Here is a 19891-nt window from a genome sequence, read left to right as displayed (position 1 = left end):
GAATTTTGAGGAAGTGTCGTTTTTTTTTATTTTACAGAATTGACAACCCTATTCATATATCAACACACACACACACACACACACACTTGTGCGTAAAAGTAAAAAAGAACTACATTCCAAATCATCCGTCTTGGTTGTTACGCAATGCACGATGAACACAATATACTTCCACATGAGGCGAAACAATGTTTATCAACGTTCTGGAATGCAACCTTGAAACCGCCAGATATAGGAACAACATGTTAGCTGTGAGGGGTCCAAAGTATTTGAGGAAGGTCCAATACGTCTACGTAATAACGAACCTGTCTTTTACTGTACCCGAAAAGATAAGTAATTTTTAATTACTGTCACCTATATTTTTAGAAAAAAATGATAGAACGATCATTTCTGTAAGAAAAGAAAGAGTACATGATGAGGCGTAAAATAAAATATTTAGCTTACATCAATCATTTCTCTGTTAAACAAGTATAGTTCGTTAGGAAAGTCTACAAATGCTAGTCGAGTTTCGAAATTTTAGGGAGGTCCGGACCCGGTGGACACCCCTGGTGGCTACGCCTCTGAGCATTGCTAACTAGTCCCAAATTCAATGTGGCGTTCCCCACAATACAGTTCTATCAAGAGTATAAAATATACTTATTTTATAAAGGAAATATGTATATACTAAAATACTATCCACAGAGGGGGGGGATATTGACTTATTAATATTTGGTTCACAAATTACTGTAGAAGAAATTTTCATTATCTATATAAGCTAAGAATGAACTTGTAAATGAGGATCTACTTTCATTTGATTTCTGCTCTACTATATATTTTCTTTTTTATTTTGTAATTCTGCTGTCACTTTTTTTAATTGTCATTATATTGATTTCCTTCAGTATAAGTACCGCAATATAAAAATATGAATGCATAAAAACAAATTCCATTTGTTAACTGCTAGTGATATAAAATTTAGAAATCTTATTTAGCGCGAAAAACCTTCTCGTTCACTAGAAACCGTGCTGTGTTGCAGAAGCACTGCAACGACCAGACCCTTTAACTTCTGAGATAGGGGAAAGGAGACTTAACATTTGCTCCAATTCCCGCGCTGAAGGAATCTGGTCGTTGCATGCTCGCTGCAACACAATATAAATTAGAGACTCTGTGACGGATTATTTTTCGCTTTTTAAAACGGATTAACGAAACGGGCAGTTAGAGAAGTAAAAAATATGTTATTTAAAGTATATATGGGAGTATTAGAAAGTATTTTTCTGATCTTTACTACTATTGCTAAAAATATTTTTTTCTTGAAATACTTTGGTCGTTGCGCAACGCTGCAACACTAACATTAGCCGCCACTGATATGCAATCATGAATTATTTACGAAAGAATGTGTTTTTGTGATGTTACGAGGCTCTTGCCAACGTTATGTAATAATTTTCAAGGAAACAAGGGGACAGAATAAAATCTATCTACATCCATGTATACCATATCAATTTTACTATATAGGCTGGTATTGTTAGAATTAAATAAAAAATTGATTACATATTTAATTTTACTTAATTCTAACAATGAGAACTAATAGCAAACTTCATTTGTTATATATCTCTGAAAGTAGCCTACGTTTTATACTGCTTATCTGTATTCTTGCAGCAAAAAGAAAGAATCGTAACCGGAAGTCTCGAATCATCACCAAAATCACATTCCCTCCCCCCACACACAGACAGACAATACACTCACGATTGAAAATTATCTGTGATTACTTTATGTTTATATGTTACATAAAAAGTTATTTTCGTCTGCTTAAAGTGCATGTAGCCCCAGCTTTATCGAGTATTAATGTCGCAAAATTATCGCTCTTATTTTTGGGACGAACTCAATAAAGTAAACAGAATTTAAAGGATTTATTTCCAGAGGAGTTTTGGACCTGGAATAACTGCTAATATGAACCATTATATTCTTCTTCACATATAGCAAAATGAATAATCTTCGCATCTTTATTCTGAACTAAGATAACTAATAATTTTAAATTGAGACTGATATGGAGGTCTTGTTAAGATTGAACTGTTGTATATCAGTGCAGGGCGTACTCCCGACTGCCGTACATGTGCCGTGCAGGTTCGTCAGTGTCGAATCTTAACATGAATTTAACAACTGGTACCACTATCATTATCTTATTTGGTAGTTTTCATTATTTATCTATAAATTACATTAATCAGTTAGCCGTCTTGGTTTCCACTCCCCCTTATACCAATATAAGAACCTTTTGTGATGGTACTTTCAAATTTTCAGGATCACCGTGACAACGCGAAAATGCATAGCGAATATGGCATGGCAATTTTCAAAGGCAATTAGTAACAGCTGAGTTGTATTTCAAACATAAATTATTCCTAATTATATTTTTCTAAAGACAAAACTCATGTACTAAACAAGCCAGGCCAAAACCCTGTGGAGACTGTTCCCAGTACAAATGCTTAACTTTATGACTTAAGTACCATGGAAATTAAAAATATTTGTGTGTGTGTTGAACATCGCTGATTAAATCTTAAACTCTGAGTAAAATAAACTAGACGTAGCTGACGTTTGGCGCAACCAGGTATTTCACTATAAACATTGTAAATTTCGCATAATGCTATCATTGATATGAGATTGGGAACTGACAAATACTGTTTAACGTGATGAACTTATTGTGATTTACCAATTACCATATTATGGTCACCGTATTAAATAGGTACAACTAATACAAAAGTTAAGCCCTGAAAAGCCCTTCACAGCACCTGTGACGTGCACATAGTCAAAAAGTATTTATTTCTTGCTTTTTTTTTTTAAAGGGGGAAATGTGGTTTTCTCTTTGACGACTTAGGAATGGGTTTTCAGATTTGACAGGTATTATACTGTTTGCGATTTATGTTATACAGTCAAAAATTCAGATTTTTAACTGTTGTCATATAGATTTTAGTAATTTTGCACTTATTGTGTTTTTGCACTCACATTGACATATGTTGTTTTCAGCCTGTAAAAACACAGTAAGTGGCATTTCGTGAAGAAAAACCATTTAAAAACACGTAACAATATTTAACACTTGTAAACTCAACATAGTCCTATAATTTTGAAAATAATTATATATTATAGGTTCATAAAAGCGAATCGGGGGAGACTAGTCTACAGCATTCTACTTACTCCGCATTATCACAGCAGCATACACAAAACGATGGAAAGTAATAACGAATCAGTAATATGTTACATTTGTTATATTAGTAGGCGTACCTATTTTCAGGGATACCTCCACGTGGGGCGTCGTTTTTCGCACTTAACATCGCCGGGACGCCGCCCCGCACTTAAAATTACCGCGTTAATACGTGAAAAGAATTAAAATACTCCGAGTTGGTGAAGTACTTCTCCACTGACAAGACCATGTACTCTTTTCCTCAACATGCCCAACTTGGCTCAAATTTACTGCGTTATAGGCTACTGCCTACTGTACCTGTTCATACTGCTGACTGTGAGCGCGATTTCTCAAAATGGGTAATACTTAGTCAGTAGTGGGTGCCCACACTAAGAAATTCCTGGAGGGATCCCTGTATAATTTTACTGAGGCTTTAAATTCTAATGTTTCATACAAAAATAAATAGACTTAATGTCCAACGCTCAGCAACATGGAAAATTGAATACCCTATGCTGCTTGTAGGCACAAAACACCTTTAAATCAACTAGATGAGAACCATGTGTCAGGTGTTGTGTCTGCAGGCATAAAGATGAATTAAAGGAACATTGGCTTACCTTTTGTTTCTTTATTTCCTTCCTCTGTTCCATTTTCGTTATTGTTTCTAAAGTAATGAGATTAATTTACCAAAGACAACAGTGCATCGTCATCAAACAGCGAACACTGATCTATACACAAAAGAATTAACCCGGGCGGGCTAGCTAGATTTTTTCCCATGAAACTTACGAACGGATAATATTTCCTGGGTTATGATTGGTTGTTGAGAGTCTACAGTGCTTCGGCTAAATTTGTGGCGGTTATTGATGTATGTTATCTCTGGTAGTACATATTTCTATAACGGATTCAAAGGATCGTGTAATTGTTATCTACAGAACAACACATTTCATTATATCGGAAAAGTGTAATGTCCTATGGAAACAACAGATAAACGTGCAGTTAGTTGCATATTTTAAAACTATATGAATGCAACCGAAAACGTTTGAAAACTAAATAGTTAAAAAGTTCCTTCACCTCAAAATTGGCAATGGTTTTCCCTGAAACTAGGAGACACCTATACGTATTAACTCTTGTTTAATATCATGTACTGGCAGTTATATGGAGTTGAAATGAAATGGAATCTCTGAGTTTTACGTCACATGGGTATGCCGGCTAGGCTAAAGGAGACGGTCATGATGAGAAATGAATGAAATGGTGGAATGAAGAAAGTGGGAGGTAACAGGAGAACCCCGAGGAAACCCACGCACACGGTGTTTATATGGAATTGAGTAACCCATTGCATAATGAATGTATTGAATCAGTAAGACTTAGTTCGACACATAAACGCATGTAAATGCATAATCCGTGAAAAGTAAGGTACTCATATTAATACCACTCCACACTTTAAGAATTGTAGTGCCACACTCCTTTCCTACAGTTCCACAAAGTGTGGAGTATTCCACTCAATTTTAGGCCCTGGTATGTATAATTAGTAAAACTACATAGCTGCAAAGTTTATTTTTATATTTGGGCTACAAGCAGTTCAAACCCGCTACTTTTGAAGCAGGACCACGCTACTTTTTAATCTTCATGTCTGGCAACACTGCGTGCTATCAGAATGACATTTCAAGTACTGTCCGACATGGTAGAAAGTATGGTTCTGGTTGATAGAAATTATGGTTATAGTTCATAAAATATGAGCATCAGAAGAACAACATAACTATACATCAGGTAGAGAAAAAACGTGGCAGGTATTATACTGCAGTGGAATTAAACGTGACGTCATCACTTAACATTCGAAGGAAAACTTACTGTATTGCGCACTATCGGGAAATCCCCGGTTACAATTATGTGCGTGTTTCGTTAGAGAATTGTGCTGACATGCAAGGTTAGCATTAGGTCTTCAAAGTATGATATTGATTATTCGTATGAGTTCAACATGAGTGCTGGTGAGAAGGTGTTAGAATGTTATATATGGGAGTCTAATTCATTAGTTGGTATTCTGAAGTGGATTGTTATAAAAGTAGTTTGGTGACGGCGTACTACATTGTTATTTTAGAGTTTTAGACATTTATTACAATAGTAATGCCAGTGGTTCCCCCCCCCCTTATGTCAATGACGCACCCCCCCAATTGTCTATCCGTAGGTGTTCTTCCATGAAAAAATCTTCTTTTCGATTAATTTTACCCCCCCATCAAACATATTTATATAGATTTTTAACCCCCCAAATATTTCAATGACGCAGTTTGCGTCATAGCCCCCCCTTGTGGGCACCCCTGGTAATGCTATTCTTATTTTGTTTTTGAAAGGGAAATTTAGGCTATGTCTTACCTTGTCATCAATGTCTAGTGTTTCACTTGCTTCTTGTATTTAGTGGGAATGTTTTGTTGTGCAGTGAATATATTTACTTATGAGAGCACCTTTTTTTTACCAATTTCCCTTTTATCAACTTGGTCGTGTTTAAAGCAATTCAATATAATTAAACATTAGGGCCATTCCACGCGAAAGTGAGCCTGAACCCAAATTTTCGAAAACTCAAAACTAATGCATTTTTATGTATATATGAAGTAATGGAACGAAATTTACTTTTTCACAAAGAAAAACTTATTTATACTTAGAATTCACGTAAAATTTTAAGTCTAAGTTGTGAATTAGTAACATGTCAGCTGCGAGGAAATTTTTTATTCTTGTAATCGGCAACATTTTACGGTATATTGTGGATGTTTGGCTGAAGTAACTTCGAGCTATTCAAGATGATTCTTTTTGCTACAAGCTGCAGTTGAGAAAATGTTTACAGGATAAAAATTGTTTATAATATCATTAAAGATATAAACGTCAACATGAGTGTCCTGCCCGTGACAGAAAACTACCAAAAGTTATTGTACTGGAGTACTAAATTTGAGAATGTGGTTCGTACTTCGTAGAAGTAACAATTTGCACGTGTACTTCACATTTACCAAATTTTGGACTAATGCTAATAATATATTTCGATTTATTTCAATTTGAAAACTTGTCCTGCCCGTGACAGTGGGCATGCCACTGGTGAGATAGTTTGTGTACATTGGTTATTCATGATAGGAAATGATTCCATGTGTACTAAAATAAAGTTTTCTAAGCATGAACATTATTTGCTTAAATAGAGGATTATCTATTGTTGTCAGTATGATGTTTTAACTTAAAATAAGTGTCATATAAATATTATCATTAGCGTCAACTTTTTGTTCGTTTCAAGGAAGATGTGGATGGGATTAGAGTACGTACAAAAAGGCCAGTATGGAACTTTGTGAAACAAAAGAAAGTAATGTGCGAATGTGCTGCTGATTTCGTAGTAGATTTAAGCTCTTCGTTTAAAAATATATCTGTTTTACTACTAAAGTACGGGACAAGAATAAACGACCAAAAATGCCTTTAGTTTTAACAACAGAAATTGAAAAAAAAAAAAAAAAAAAAAAAAAAAGACGCATTGAATAAAAGACGGGAAAATGCTCTTGTCAATTGAATGTCTCCAATCAAAACAGTTTTTTCCCTGCAATTTGACAGCGAAAATTTGGTAGTTCGTCGAACTTTTAAATCAGAGCTTCATCCGTGTAAAATCTTTAAATTCCTAACAGACTTTTATTCAGATTCTGAAAATGATGATTCCGAAAGCCATGAAGCTATCCTGAGAGACGATTTAGGTGTGCATGTTAACAAGGCTTATGTTAGACCAGCTGTTGAAGATATAACACAACGAACATTTTTCTTGATGGAATTTTTCCCTAGTGGACAGAAAAAGAAAGTATAGACATGCAACTATCGCACAAAGCCCAGTGGAAGAGGACGAAGAAGTCAAAGAAACTTCGTATGAAGACCGTAAGCGATTGCGGTAAAAAATTTCAAGACTGTTGAAGATGTGCCTTACGTGCATTTCGATTAAATAACACATGTGATACCAGCAGTGCCGTGCCGTGGGGGAAAGGGGCGAGCGGGGTGACGGCCCAGGGCGTCAAAGTAAGGGGGCACAAAATTCAGGAGGAAAAAATAAAAGATCTATATAAAATGGAAGGAAAAAAGTATTAAAAAGTGCTCAAAAATCAAGGAAAAGCAGGGTTTATTTTTGAAAATTTTCTTACGCGTCGCGGCAACCATGGTGACGCTTTGCGGCTGGTCTGTCGACCTCACTCATATTTACGGGGCGCCGTCGCGACGCGTCGTATACTCTCTCCCCGGGCACTGATTTTCCACGGCACGGGCACTGGATACTAGCACCTATTTTATATACTGTTAGACAGTATTTTTTACGAATTTCCCAACAAGGTGGGTGTAAATAGGCAAATAAAACCATTTCCTAAAGTGTAGGTGGTGAGAAATAAGTGTACGACATATTGTTATTTTTATGTGATAAAAGCGAGCCTCAAGTAAATAGAATTATTTGTGTACAATGCTATAACAAAACAGCAAAAATTGACTTATTTTCGATTTTATTTAATTTTTGAAATCATTCTTATATTGAGATTTTGTGTATTGATTCACACGGTGTCCTGCCCGTGACAACCATGTGTCCTGCCCGTGACACAGTCAAGTTTAGTTTGTTTATCAATATAAATATTTGGCAAATTTCTCTTATGTGAGGTTTGTTTAAAAATTTCATCATTTATACATTTTCGTTTAAATAAAAACATTTTGAGCTAAGAATTCACAGAGTTTTGTAACATTCACTTGGTGTGTCGAAAGTCACTTCTCTTTTTTGTCCCCGCCCGTGACAGACGTTTAGGGATTAATATTTTCTCCTCTAAACGGAAAAAATACTGAAAATATCAACTACATATACTCCTAAGTCTGTACTGCTCATATATAATACAATTAGCAGAATTTATGTTGTACTTTTAGAAATATACAACTTTAAAGCATCAAAAATGTAGTGTAAATGTCCTGCCCGTGACGATGGAATGGCCCATTAATTTTGTTCTCTATTGATTGACTCATATTATCTCCGTCACTCCACAAAACCGTTTTGATTCCATTTAATGAGTACAAAAATATTGAAAAATATAGCTATAAACGCTGAAAGATAAATGAAAAGTAGACGTAGAAGTTTACTTTTGGCGCATCCAGGGGCGGATCCAGGACCGCTTCCTCAGAAGAGGAAACTTTATTTTATGTATATAAATAAATCCCATCCCAAAGTTTGGAGCACTTAAAAGTAGCAGTATGACAACCCACCTTCCCCCCCCCCAGAAATTGGTCCTGGATTCGCCCCTGGACGCATCACTAAATAATTGTTGAAAAATTATAATTGTTTCACTTATATTTCCTTATTGTTTCCTAAATGATTGGTACCATGTGACATAAAAAGATCTCCCTTGATATAGATAAAATTAAAGGGGGCCATCAGAAGTAATTATTGAAAAATAAACTTATTTTGCGATTTGCGTATAAATATAGTGTCCGCATGTATAGCGTATATAGTGCAAAAACAAATCAACTTGTGCTAGGTGGCCACTAAAAAGAATGGATGCAATCTAACCGAGTCAGAGCAGGGCGAAGCTGGTTGTCATTAGCGGAGCAAAAAGGTGCTTCGAAGGGAATAGGCGCGTCAGCAATGCTGAGTATAGCTGTAATCGTGGGTAGTGAAAACAGATTAACTGCCGTATCGCCGGACCAATTTTAGGAAATTTACCAAGTCAAATGGAGAATTTATTTAAGTCTGTGAGGATGAATGAGTGAAAGTGAGGTAAGTGGAACACTCAAAAAGTGAAGAAAGTTGTTCTTTTGTTGTGTTTTATTTTTTTAATGTTCTAAGCGGCATTGTATGTGGAGGCGGAAGGACTGTTTAGCGAAGAGGTACATTTCTTATGATATAGTAGTGTAGGAGGCAGTGTGGAAATGGCGGTTCTATGTCAAGGCTGTGACATATCATGTCTTAGTTATATGGAAGTGTATAAGAATAACGAACGACAATTAAAGATAGTAGGCGTGTACAAGAGCAATGGATATAATCCAACAAAATGTTACCGAATGCAGTACATTTTGGTGCTTTTTTTTTAGTTTTCAAAGTGGTGCGGGAATACGACACAAAAGCCGTGAAAACAAATAGGTTTTCGCAGTGATACGAGTTTCAATGGCACTTGTCATGGATTCATACTAGTAGTGCTCCATTTGTAGACATAAACTACATTTTCTATACATTGTGCAGAAATCCTTCGCTGGCAAAAAATAGTATCTAGTACAATCATCTTTCGTATGCACTTATTTATTTTATCCGTCGTAAAAGACATGTAGTATTTTTACATTAGTAATCCTACCCTTGTAAACCGAAGATACAGGTGTATTACTTTGTGTTTATTTGTATCGTTTCTGCAGGAATTTGTTCGACTGCAGGGAAGCAAACTGGTTCACACTGGTTTTTCATGAATCTAGTAAATTGGACCACGAGAAACATGAATCTGAAGGAATTTTGACGATTCGAATTTCGGAACTCGAGATATTCGAATTTGAAGTCACCAGGGAAGCAAACTGGTTCACACTGGTTTTTCATGAATCTAGTAAATTAGACCATGAGAAACATGAATTTGAAGGAATTGTGACGATTCGAATTTCGGAACTCGAGATATTCGAATCTGAAGTCACCAGAGAAGCAAACTGGTTCACACTGTTTTTTCATGAATCTAGTAAATTAGACCACGAGAAACATGAATCTGAAGGAATTTTGACGATTCGAATTTCGGAACTCGAGATATTCGAATTTAAAGTCACCAGGGAAGCAAACTGGTTCACACTGGTTTTTCATGAATCTAGTAAATTAGACCACGAGAAACGTGAATTTGAAGGAATTTTGACGATTCGAATTTCGGAACTCGAGATATTCGAATTTGAAGTCACCAAGGAAGGAAACTGGTTCACACTGGTTTTTCATGAATCTAGTAAATTAGACCACGAGAAACATGAATTTGAAGGAATTTTGACGATTCGAATTTCGGAACTCGAGATATTCGAATTTAAAGTCACCAGGGAAGCAAACTGGTTCACACTGGTTTTTCATGAATCTAGTAAATTAGACCACGAGAAACGTGAATTTGAAGGAATTTTGACGATTCGAATTTCGGAACTCGAGATATTCGAATTTGAAGTCACCAGGGTAGCAAACTGGTTCACACTGTTTTTTTTATTTGTTTTTTCTTCTTGATTATCGTAAATTACACTACGATGAATATTGATTCCAATACTCTCTGTCGATAAGACTTTTGAAGTTGAATACTTGCAAATTTGAAATTTAATATGACATAATGGAGATGATTTTCAGCATAATATTTGAAAGAAGTTTTTTCCTGTTTCTGATTCATAAAAGGTTTCACTGTTCGTATGCAGAGTAACTGGAAATTCGATGTATTAATTAGAGGGTGTATTCTACAACTAATTTGGAACATTTTTGCCTACATGGACCGAGGGTCGCAAGTGAATTAATTTTGAGTTTTTTTTTAACATTTGGGGATTTTTTTTTCAATTTTCGGAGCTATAACTAGAGGCTGCTAGTTGTGAACAAAGTGCCTCTTTATGTCTTTTTAAATTGACACATTTTGAGTAGTCGTCGACTGAAATTATACTGTGAACAAACAACATATCTGAAAGTACCATAACTCCTCGGGAGGCTCAAAGTTATTATTATTATTATTGCTATTGTTGTTGTTGATGTATATCACTACCAGAGTACTGTATTATTGCTTTTTAGATTTTTTGAACAACTACAGGCATTCTAGGATTAGCAATTTGTGACTCAATCGTGTATTTATTCTACTTTCGGGCATGTTGTTTGTTTAGGGTATGGGTATTAACTTTCGTTGAGTCAACAGTTTTTAATGCAAGACATTCAGTCACTTTGTAAACTAATGATAATTTTGCGGTTCTTGATAGGTTGCTTCACATGTTCCTACATATAGATTTGAAAATTACGAATGGCACTTGTTTAAATGCTCATACATCCTCTCTGTATTCTAAATTTATGCATTTTAATTAGATGAATGGCATGCAGGTACAACATAGATATAATATACAGAATAACAAATTACACTATATAGGCTAGGTTTAATGTATAGTGAGTACCAGTCTCAAAATGTTTACAACTCAAGAAAATGAGGATTCAAATCTTCTCGAATCTTGATTAGAGGTTCAATATGTGCGTCAAGAACCCAAATTCTTAAGGGCTCATGTTCATTGTTAACATCAAGTGTATATCGGTTCCCGCACCTCAATAATTCTTCTACTTTTTCTTGAATAGTTTGACATTGATCAATTGCTGGTAATCCTGTTCTTCTACTCGGACTATAACAGTGTATTGGTCTGCAAAGTGCTCTTGCCAGAATGGCCATATGGATATTTGCTCCCCAGCCTTCTCGAGCTATACCTCCTTCATTCATATTTTCGTTAGTGACTTCCTCAGAGCTATGATATATATAGTTTAGGAGATCTCCTTCGTTGTCAATAAAGAATTGGACGCGTTGAAGTTCATCTTGAGGATCTGCTCGAGGAGTGAGTATCCAGTTTCGATTTTCCCACATATATTTGATGGTGTAGAGTCGTAAAAAATAGGCGTAAAACTCATGACCAAAGAGAGCAAAGCTAATTGCGTTGAACAAACAGTTACCCAAACCATTTATATGTGGAATTGTGAAATCACTAAGTAAGAAAGCCAACTGAGGGTGTCGCTGCATATGATGTGTATCTCTTGAGGGATGATTTGGTGGAATTTGCCAGCCGCAGATCTGTTCTTGATGTTGAACAGTTTGGAAAACTTCACTAACCCAATGAAGAGTTGGGAGAAAAGCATTGAGATCTTCAGCTGCGTGATGAAAGCGTATCCATGTGAGAGCATCACGAGATCGGGTGTTCAGCTCTTCCAGAAACTGACCCAATGGCTGGGAAGATGAATGTTGATCTGGCTTGGCTAGTGTTTCAGAGAATGTCACCTCCTTACGTTGTACTTGCGTTCCTAGTGACCCTAAATGAGCTTCAGAAAGATCCATCTCAAGTAAGGAAGGGTTGTGTCGACGAGGCTCCTCGACCAAATAGACATCAAGTTCTTCTTCTACATCTTTAGGGTGTTCATATCGCACTCCACCAATGCCAGGGTAAACGTTCCGAATGTCGATCAAGAACTGTTGAAACATTCGCCGCCAATCTTTTAATGTATAGCCTTTATGATTGTATTTGAAAGGCCTGAGAATATTCTGGAAGTACACAAATTGATCGCAATACGTGGATGCGAATTCGATGAGCTCTCCTTTATTTCTGTATACGCGGACACATTTGATGTGAGGTCTCATTTTCCCCCACATATTTTCGCAGTGATTTGTTGTTACTTTTACAAGGTCGGACTTATATGAATCCCCTTCCCTCGTGATTTTTACATTAAGTTTTGTAAAGCACTGTGAATGATTTACTCTTTTGTGGTTAACATTGCAATTTTTGGATATATTATTATATCCAGACCAATGATCTGTTGTCACTGTTGATCCTTCTTCAATATTATCACGGATTATTTGATCCAGGATTTCTGCATTTCTCGTTTCTGTAATTTCCACGAAGCAGTATCCAGTGTCTTTTTCAACAGCACCAACGGCCCACAGAGAATCTCCTCTCAGTTTCCGGCCTTGATGATTTTTACGAGTATACAGATGACATTCATCCATCTCGATTTCTCCGGTGAGTTTTCGCCGCTTACCGACAGCATAATGACATATTTCTCGGAACACTTTTGTCCACTCTGAAATAACACGTGGGGTAACGTTAGTTCTTTCAAAAGCATCCATTCGTCGTGATTCGTCTCCTTGTAGCCAAATGTAAATGAGATGAAGGATCTCCGTAAATTTCAAATGTGTGTTCTCAAAAACTGTGTTGTGAAGAGGGGAGTATCGCTGTCCACATGGTGGTTTGCACTTTCGCTTGAGACGCTTACATTCTGAACAATTTCGTGATCTGCATCCTTGGTTCGAGCAGCGAAAGCCCCAACCCAATTTCAGATCTTTCTGATTTATGACCCGTAAGTGACTGTGGCACACAAAGCAGGTGAACTCCTCCCTGTACTCATCTTCTGGACGATGAACTAACTGGTATTTCTGCAGAAATTTAATTGCGAACTCTTCAGAGTTGAATATGCTAAGAAAGTTGTCCTTTGTCAAGTTTACCAGTTCGGGTCATATGCCCTCGTCGTTCTTTTCTGTTGTAATCATTGGCTTTCGCCACTGCTTCATCTGTTCTTTTTTGTTTAACATAGTATGAGTTTGTTGAAAAACCAAACTGCTGCCTGAAATCAATCACCAAAAATTGGCATGCACTCTCAACAACAGGAGCAGAGACAAGATTTAAACAACAGAAATTATATACTACCAGGATACTGTAAATATAACAGTTTGTTTTAAAGTAGTTCACATAAACTTCACAATTCATGCAATTTGTATTTAAATATTAATTTCCAGGAAATAACTAATTATTACAAAATAACCTGTAAGTTAGTTACAAATTACATCAAACATGAAGCTGAAACTTTATGTACCGGAAACATTATTTCTTTTCTGCCATCTATACGGCATCATATATAAAATGCTCCTATAGTTAATATTTTCCACTAGTTTCTTGAACTCCACATAACATAAGAGTAAAACAAATTATTTTCATATACAGTGAAATTTGTATTAATCAAAACTTAAATAAGGCGAAAATTTATCTATATCGGAAACCTTTTAAAGTCCCAATGGTTAATTTTATTTCTTCCCAAATTTGTGCAAAACAGAAATCTGACCCAAACGTAAGAAAATGTTGAATCCAATACATTCAGTTTCATACAAGTTTTACTGTAATAATAATAAGAAGGAGGAGGAGGAGGAAGAGAACTTTTACTCCAATATATCCAAAGCAGATGAACATGATTACTTCTGATTGATCGTCACTCGTTTTATTCACTTGTAAATATTTCGATCTTTTTAAGTATATTATGCTTAGGTAGTGCCATTTCCTATTTTCTACGTTTCTACTTATGTTGCTTCAGCGAGCCGCTCAGTCAATAAAATATAAAGGAGTACTTTAAATATAGTAGGCTAGTAGAAAAATATATAGTAGGCTACGTGCCAAAAACTAAAAAGTAGAATATTCGATAAACAAGAGTTATTTGTTATATACACTACTATTTATCAATAAATCAAACAAACTATTACGATTCGGAAAGTCCTAATTACTACATACGAAAGGAAAAGGGAAACAAATTTTCATGTATCGGAGTCCACAGAAAGGTTCATATCAAAATTATGCAGGAAACCGTCGCAACGGCATCCATATTTCAAAATCAAGTATCTTCAGTTTCAAAAGTGTGATCGTCAAATTTATTTCGAATCAATGTTTCTCACAGTTTAATTTACGATAATTGTCAATAACCGGTGTGAATCAGCTTGCTTCGCTTGTGACTTCAAATTCGAATATTTCCAGTTGCGAAATTCGAAACGTCAAAATTCCTTCAAATTCATGTATCTCGTGGTTTAATTTACTCGAATCATGAAAAAACAGTGTGAACCAGTGATACGATGTGAAAAATTTTAAGTGAAGGAATGAGAGAGAAGATTTAAGCAATTGCTGTCAGTGCACAGCATATTAAAATGAATTTTAAGTGATAGTGTTCTTTGTGTAAGAGTGCTATTCTCGTTTATGCGTATACCCCCAGTCGCTCACGCGCCTGCTTCCTACGGGTGCACTCTTCGCCTTGCTGTGCGTTTCCTCAACTTGGTAGGGTGCCATTCATGGTTTCCAGTTGCTGTCTAACGTAAGTTCGTATGTGTTTTGTACACTGTATATTTATGCCATACATCCACACTGTATTTATATTGAACCCTCCTGAAGTCCATCATACAAGTGGTAATGGGGCTCTTCATTTATTGCATGCTCTGTTATGAGAAATATAAAACTTTTACATAACCTGAAAGTGTAACGAAATGTGTCAGAATTTGGTAGAGACGTCTTCTTTAGTAATGTCTAGCTGTTTGCTTTGCACTACTTGGAAATATTTCTTTCTTTAGTTGAGTTGAATTGACTTTGAGTTTAATGTCCCGTTCAGCAGAGAGGCTATATAAGACGTAGACCTACTGATTAACGTGGGATCCGGACCACTTGAGCTCCCGCCGGGAATCAAACCCGGTTCTCCCGCGTCATCCTTTCTGCTTTTAATTTTGGATATTATAGTTCAGAAATATAATTAAATCATTATTATTGCGCCATTCAGATAAAGCTTTTTTTTTTTTTAACTGAGTACCAACGAACGAACTTTAATAATCTATATCTCATATAATCTATATCTGCTGTTCATAAGCACTGATCTAATTTTAAAGTTTTTGATAAGTATACGGTCGACCGTTTGCAAAGGTAGAGCATTTACCCGTTCGTACATAGATGTTTTTTTCATAAATTCAAGGTTAGTATTCGCTCACCTGTAAAAAATATATTAGTTGGGTATACACCGTGTACCCTTTCTATGCCCCATTACATAAATATGAGACATGGAACAAAAATGAAATGAATTGAAATTTTTGAGTTTTACGTCCCACGGTTATGCCGGTTAGGCTAAAGGAGACGGTGATGATGAGTATTGAATGAAATGGTGGAATGAAGAAAGTGGGAGGAAACGGGAGAACCCCGAGAAAACCCACGCACACGGTGTTTGTCCACCACAAAGTTCACTTGGCGGGAGCAGGGTTTGAATCCGAGACCCCTAGCACCAGAGGTGAACGTTCTACCACTGAGCCACCGCGGCCTCTAAGAGACATGGAACAACTATGTGTGTCCGTCTGTCTGTTGACAGGTATCAAAAGCGGAGTAGTATTGTGGATAGTAATCAGCCTCTCAGTTATTAGGTTTCAACTGAGTTAACCCTCTGTCCAAACTAGGGATGGCCAAATATATCCAGATTCTTGATAATTTATTTTCCGGAATCGGAAATTTCACTTTTTGGATTTCGGAAAAATCCGGAATTTAGGAAATTCCGAAATTCAAAAGAATTCCAGAGTCGGAATCTTCTGAATTCCGAATTTTTTCCCAAATGTTTCCGAATATTTCCAAATTCAGGATTTTTTTAAGGTTTTACTTTCCGGATTCCGGAAAGTAAATATTCCTGACTTAACCATTCCTAATTCAAATCAGAGGAGATAGAAAAGAAAGACCCTTTCTGGTTTTAATCGACCATCGTAGCACAAGAACTATAATAGATAGCCAATTGTTTTTGTAAGCAATGTATATATTTCGTTTCAGATTTTATTTTCCTTTTGCAATCTGAAATGAGCACTTCCGGTTTCGGATGGTATTTATTCTCCGCCCCAAATGCATCGATGGTTCCGGAGCCAGTACTGTGACTTAAAGTGATCGCCCTCGTTTATGCGTATACCGAGCATCGCTGACGCGCCTGATCCCTACTGACGCACCCTCTCGCTAACGTACGGGCTCTTCTGCTACGCTGCTGTTATGACTCGGTAGGTAGCATTCGTGCTTTTTTAAGGAATACCTATCACAAGTTGATTCGTGCTTTATGCACTGTAGTTTTATACCATAATCCACACTGTATTTGTACTCATCACAATTACAAATAATAAACCGTAGAGCCAGAATGAATAACAAGTACTTTAAGGGAAAAAGTAAATAATAAACCCGGTTACATTAATGGTATCCTAACTTAAAAGATTAGATAGTAAGAAACTCCCTTTTTATATGGATTCGCTGTCCCAAGAATAAGTTTAGGTGCAAATTAAGAATATGGGCGCGTCTTTTAGAATAAAAGAAAAGTGAAATCTGTTTATTCAGAAGAGTATTGTGTAACAGACTTACTCATGCCAACCTGTAATTCATATATTATCTATATATTTTATGTTTACAAGTATACAGTTTTTATGCATAGCCAGAACTTCTCGTGGGTATGTGTGTGCACCAGAGGCGGCCTTTGGGGGTGGCGACTGGGGCACCCGCCCCAGGCCCCGCGATAGAATATTCTCTTGTCACAGTCAGCTCAAATATGCGGGGCCTCTGCAACATTCTAATGTACCGTAGCTTAGAGTTAAAGTGAATACTTTGGCTAATAATACGGTGTGGTGGATTTCTTCAGAAACCAGTTTTCATAAACCAGAACTTCTTACTCAATATTTTACTTTTAGAAGCCTTAAATTCCCAAAATCTACACCATTTCTATGAAAGCGTTTAGCATGAAATTTTTAGTTTTAAAGTACCGTAATTATTACGCCCTTGAGTTTCGGATTAACAATGGGTCAGCAAACAAGGCGACGCTAATACCATGCACGTGGCTCTAAATGGCATTATCTCAACTTTTCTTTGTTGTCGAAATAGAGTGAGAAGTCATGTTTGTTGCTTTTGGGTCAGAAGAGTGGTCCTGTTGCTACGGACACCTCTGAGTCATCGCTTCCAAGAAATAGCTCCTATTGCACGCCTTGTGTAGCACCTCAAATTGGCTTCGGAATTCGGACCGCGCAGTCGTAGTGAGATGTGGATACGTAATATTATGATTAGTGCGTGAGTGTCTTCCGATTATTCGTTTATTGGGCAAAGAATAAGTGACCATCATGAGTGGTAGAGACAGAGACAAATTCCGTAAATACGAAAGTGGGTCTGCGAAAGCCAAGAAAAGGAAATATAAAGAAGATTTCATTCAGAAGCAAAAGGGATCTTTGGACAAGTTTGTTGTAGCGGTAAAATCAGCGGATCAATACCAAAAACTTGAGAACACGGATGATGATTTGTCTGTGACTGTGAGCGATCGGTGTGATGCGACAGACCAGGTTGTGATGCCAAGTTTTGCGTCCGACGAAGAAAACAAACTAGCCGGCAACAAAACTGTTTCTACGCCCTGTTGTCCCACAAGCAACAATGAAAACCTGGTGCAATTCTCTGGGGACAACGTTGTTGCAACAGACCCAGAAAGTGACCTCTCCTGTGAAAGTGCGTCCATTCCTCTGCATACTTCTGACACTCTTCAAACGACGAGCACACTGTTCGAGGACATATACGATCCAGGTAATTGGAAACATATTAACAGTGAAGTGTGTGACATGTTAGTGGAGAAGGGTCCAATCAGGCTAAGTTACTGTGAATACCCTAAGGACGAAGGTAACAGTCATTTTTCGAACAATTTCTTTACACGGAGGATGCCGAACGGAGAAACAGTGGATAGGCGATGGCTAAGTTATTCGAAGATCAGAGACAGAGTATTTTGCTTTCCTTGTAAGTTGTTTACAGAGTATTTTGCTTTCCTTGTAAGTTGTTTCGCACGACAGCTACTAGAGGCCAGTTAGCAAACGAAGGCTGCTGCGACTGGAAGCATCTTGGCGATAAACTTCAGCACCACGAAGTTTCTGTTAATCACGTTAAGTGCATGACAGCGTGGTTGGAATTAGCTCGTAGAATGTCCAATGGTAGCGCAATAGATAACATGATGCTAGAACGAATTAGAAAAGAAAAGAATTGGCGCGCAGTGTTAACAAGAATTCTAGCGATTGTACAGTACCTTGCCGAAAACAACAGCGCATTTCGTGGGAGAACAGAGAAACTTTATGCGCCGATCAATGGTCAGTTTTTAGGCTTAGGTGAGATGCTGGCCAAATTCGATCCAACCATGCAAGAACATCTCCGCCGAATTAAGAACGACGAGGCTCACGACCATTACCTCGGGCATAGGATCCAAAACGAGCTTATCGATCTGATGGCGTCAGAAGTAAAGGGGGAAATTATTGATAAAGTGAAACTTGCTAAATATTTTGCCGTCATCCTTGACTGCACGCCTGATGTTGGCCACAAAGAGCAGATGTCCATAATATTGCGTTTTGTGGACGTATCAGATCCGGAAGTGAAGGTGGTGGAGCACTTCATCGAATTTCTGGATGTGGACAACGCAACAGGAAAGGGGTTGTCTGAAGCTCTTCTTGCCGCACTGCCGAACCTCGGTCTGGACATCGCCGATTGCCGTGGCCAGGGTGCGAACATGAAGGGAAAACACCAAGGAGTTCAAGCGCACATTCTTCGCATGAACAGTCGAGCATTTTACACTCCGTGTGGCTGCCATAATTTGAACCTTGTTTTAGGAGACATGGCTAATTGCAACTCCCAAGCAGTGACGTTTTTTGGTGTCATACAGAGAATATATAAATGCTTTGCTGCCTCGGCTGAAAGGTGGACAATTTTGGAAGAAACCGTGCCTTTCATGACTACAAAATCACTTTCAGAAACGCGGTGGGAGTGCCGCCTGGAAAGTGTGAAAGCGCTGCGTTATCAGACGAAAGAAGTCAGGGAGGCACTGTCGACTGTCGCAGATACCGCCAATGATCCGCTAGTAAAAAGTGAAGCCGAATGTCTTGCAAATTATGAGCTCGAAAGCTTCGAGTTTATTCTGAGCTTAATCATATGGTATGACATTTTATTTGCTGTGTGATTGCTGTCAGCAAAACTTTGCAATCAGCTGACATGCAGCTCGATGTGGCAATACAGCAAATCAAAGGCCTTGTTACTTTCTTGAAAAAGTACCGGCAAACCGGATTCTCCGATGCTATGATCGCAGCAAAGGAAATTGCGTCCGAAATGAATGTAGCTCAGAAATTCAAGGAACGAAGAGTCAGATGCAAGAAAAAACAATTCGATTATGAGGGTAACGACGAAGAAACATCTTAGTCGGAGGAGTCCTTCAGAACAGGATATTTCTTATGGATA

At 37.3% G+C, this 19891-nt stretch overlaps 1 protein-coding gene across 2 annotated transcripts in view; it reads left to right on the top strand.

Moving 5' to 3' along the window:
* The first annotated feature begins 5071 nt into the window (after positions 1 to 5071).
* Positions 5072 to 19891, top strand: part of LOC145667045 (BTB/POZ domain-containing protein 6-like) — a 49559-nt gene continuing 34739 nt past the window's right edge. Inside the window, exon 1 of one of the 2 annotated variants that reach the window (XM_081734738.1) lies at positions 5072 to 5124. In XM_081734738.1, the coding sequence (XP_081590864.1) occupies positions 5115 to 5124 (10 nt within the window). In that variant the 5' untranslated portion in view covers positions 5072 to 5114. Of the gene's footprint in view, positions 5125 to 14036; positions 14113 to 19891 lie in introns of those variants that run through there. The other variant, XM_081734739.1, reaches the window with a different exon arrangement.

This window comes from Thermobia domestica, chromosome 12 (genome assembly GCF_964235325.1).
Source record: "Thermobia domestica chromosome 12, izTheDome1.hap1.1, whole genome shotgun sequence".
Classification (NCBI taxonomy): Eukaryota; Metazoa; Arthropoda; class Insecta; order Zygentoma; family Lepismatidae; genus Thermobia; species Thermobia domestica.
Note: the sequence above shows the minus strand (reverse complement) of the source record. Positions and strands in the feature narration are given on the sequence as shown.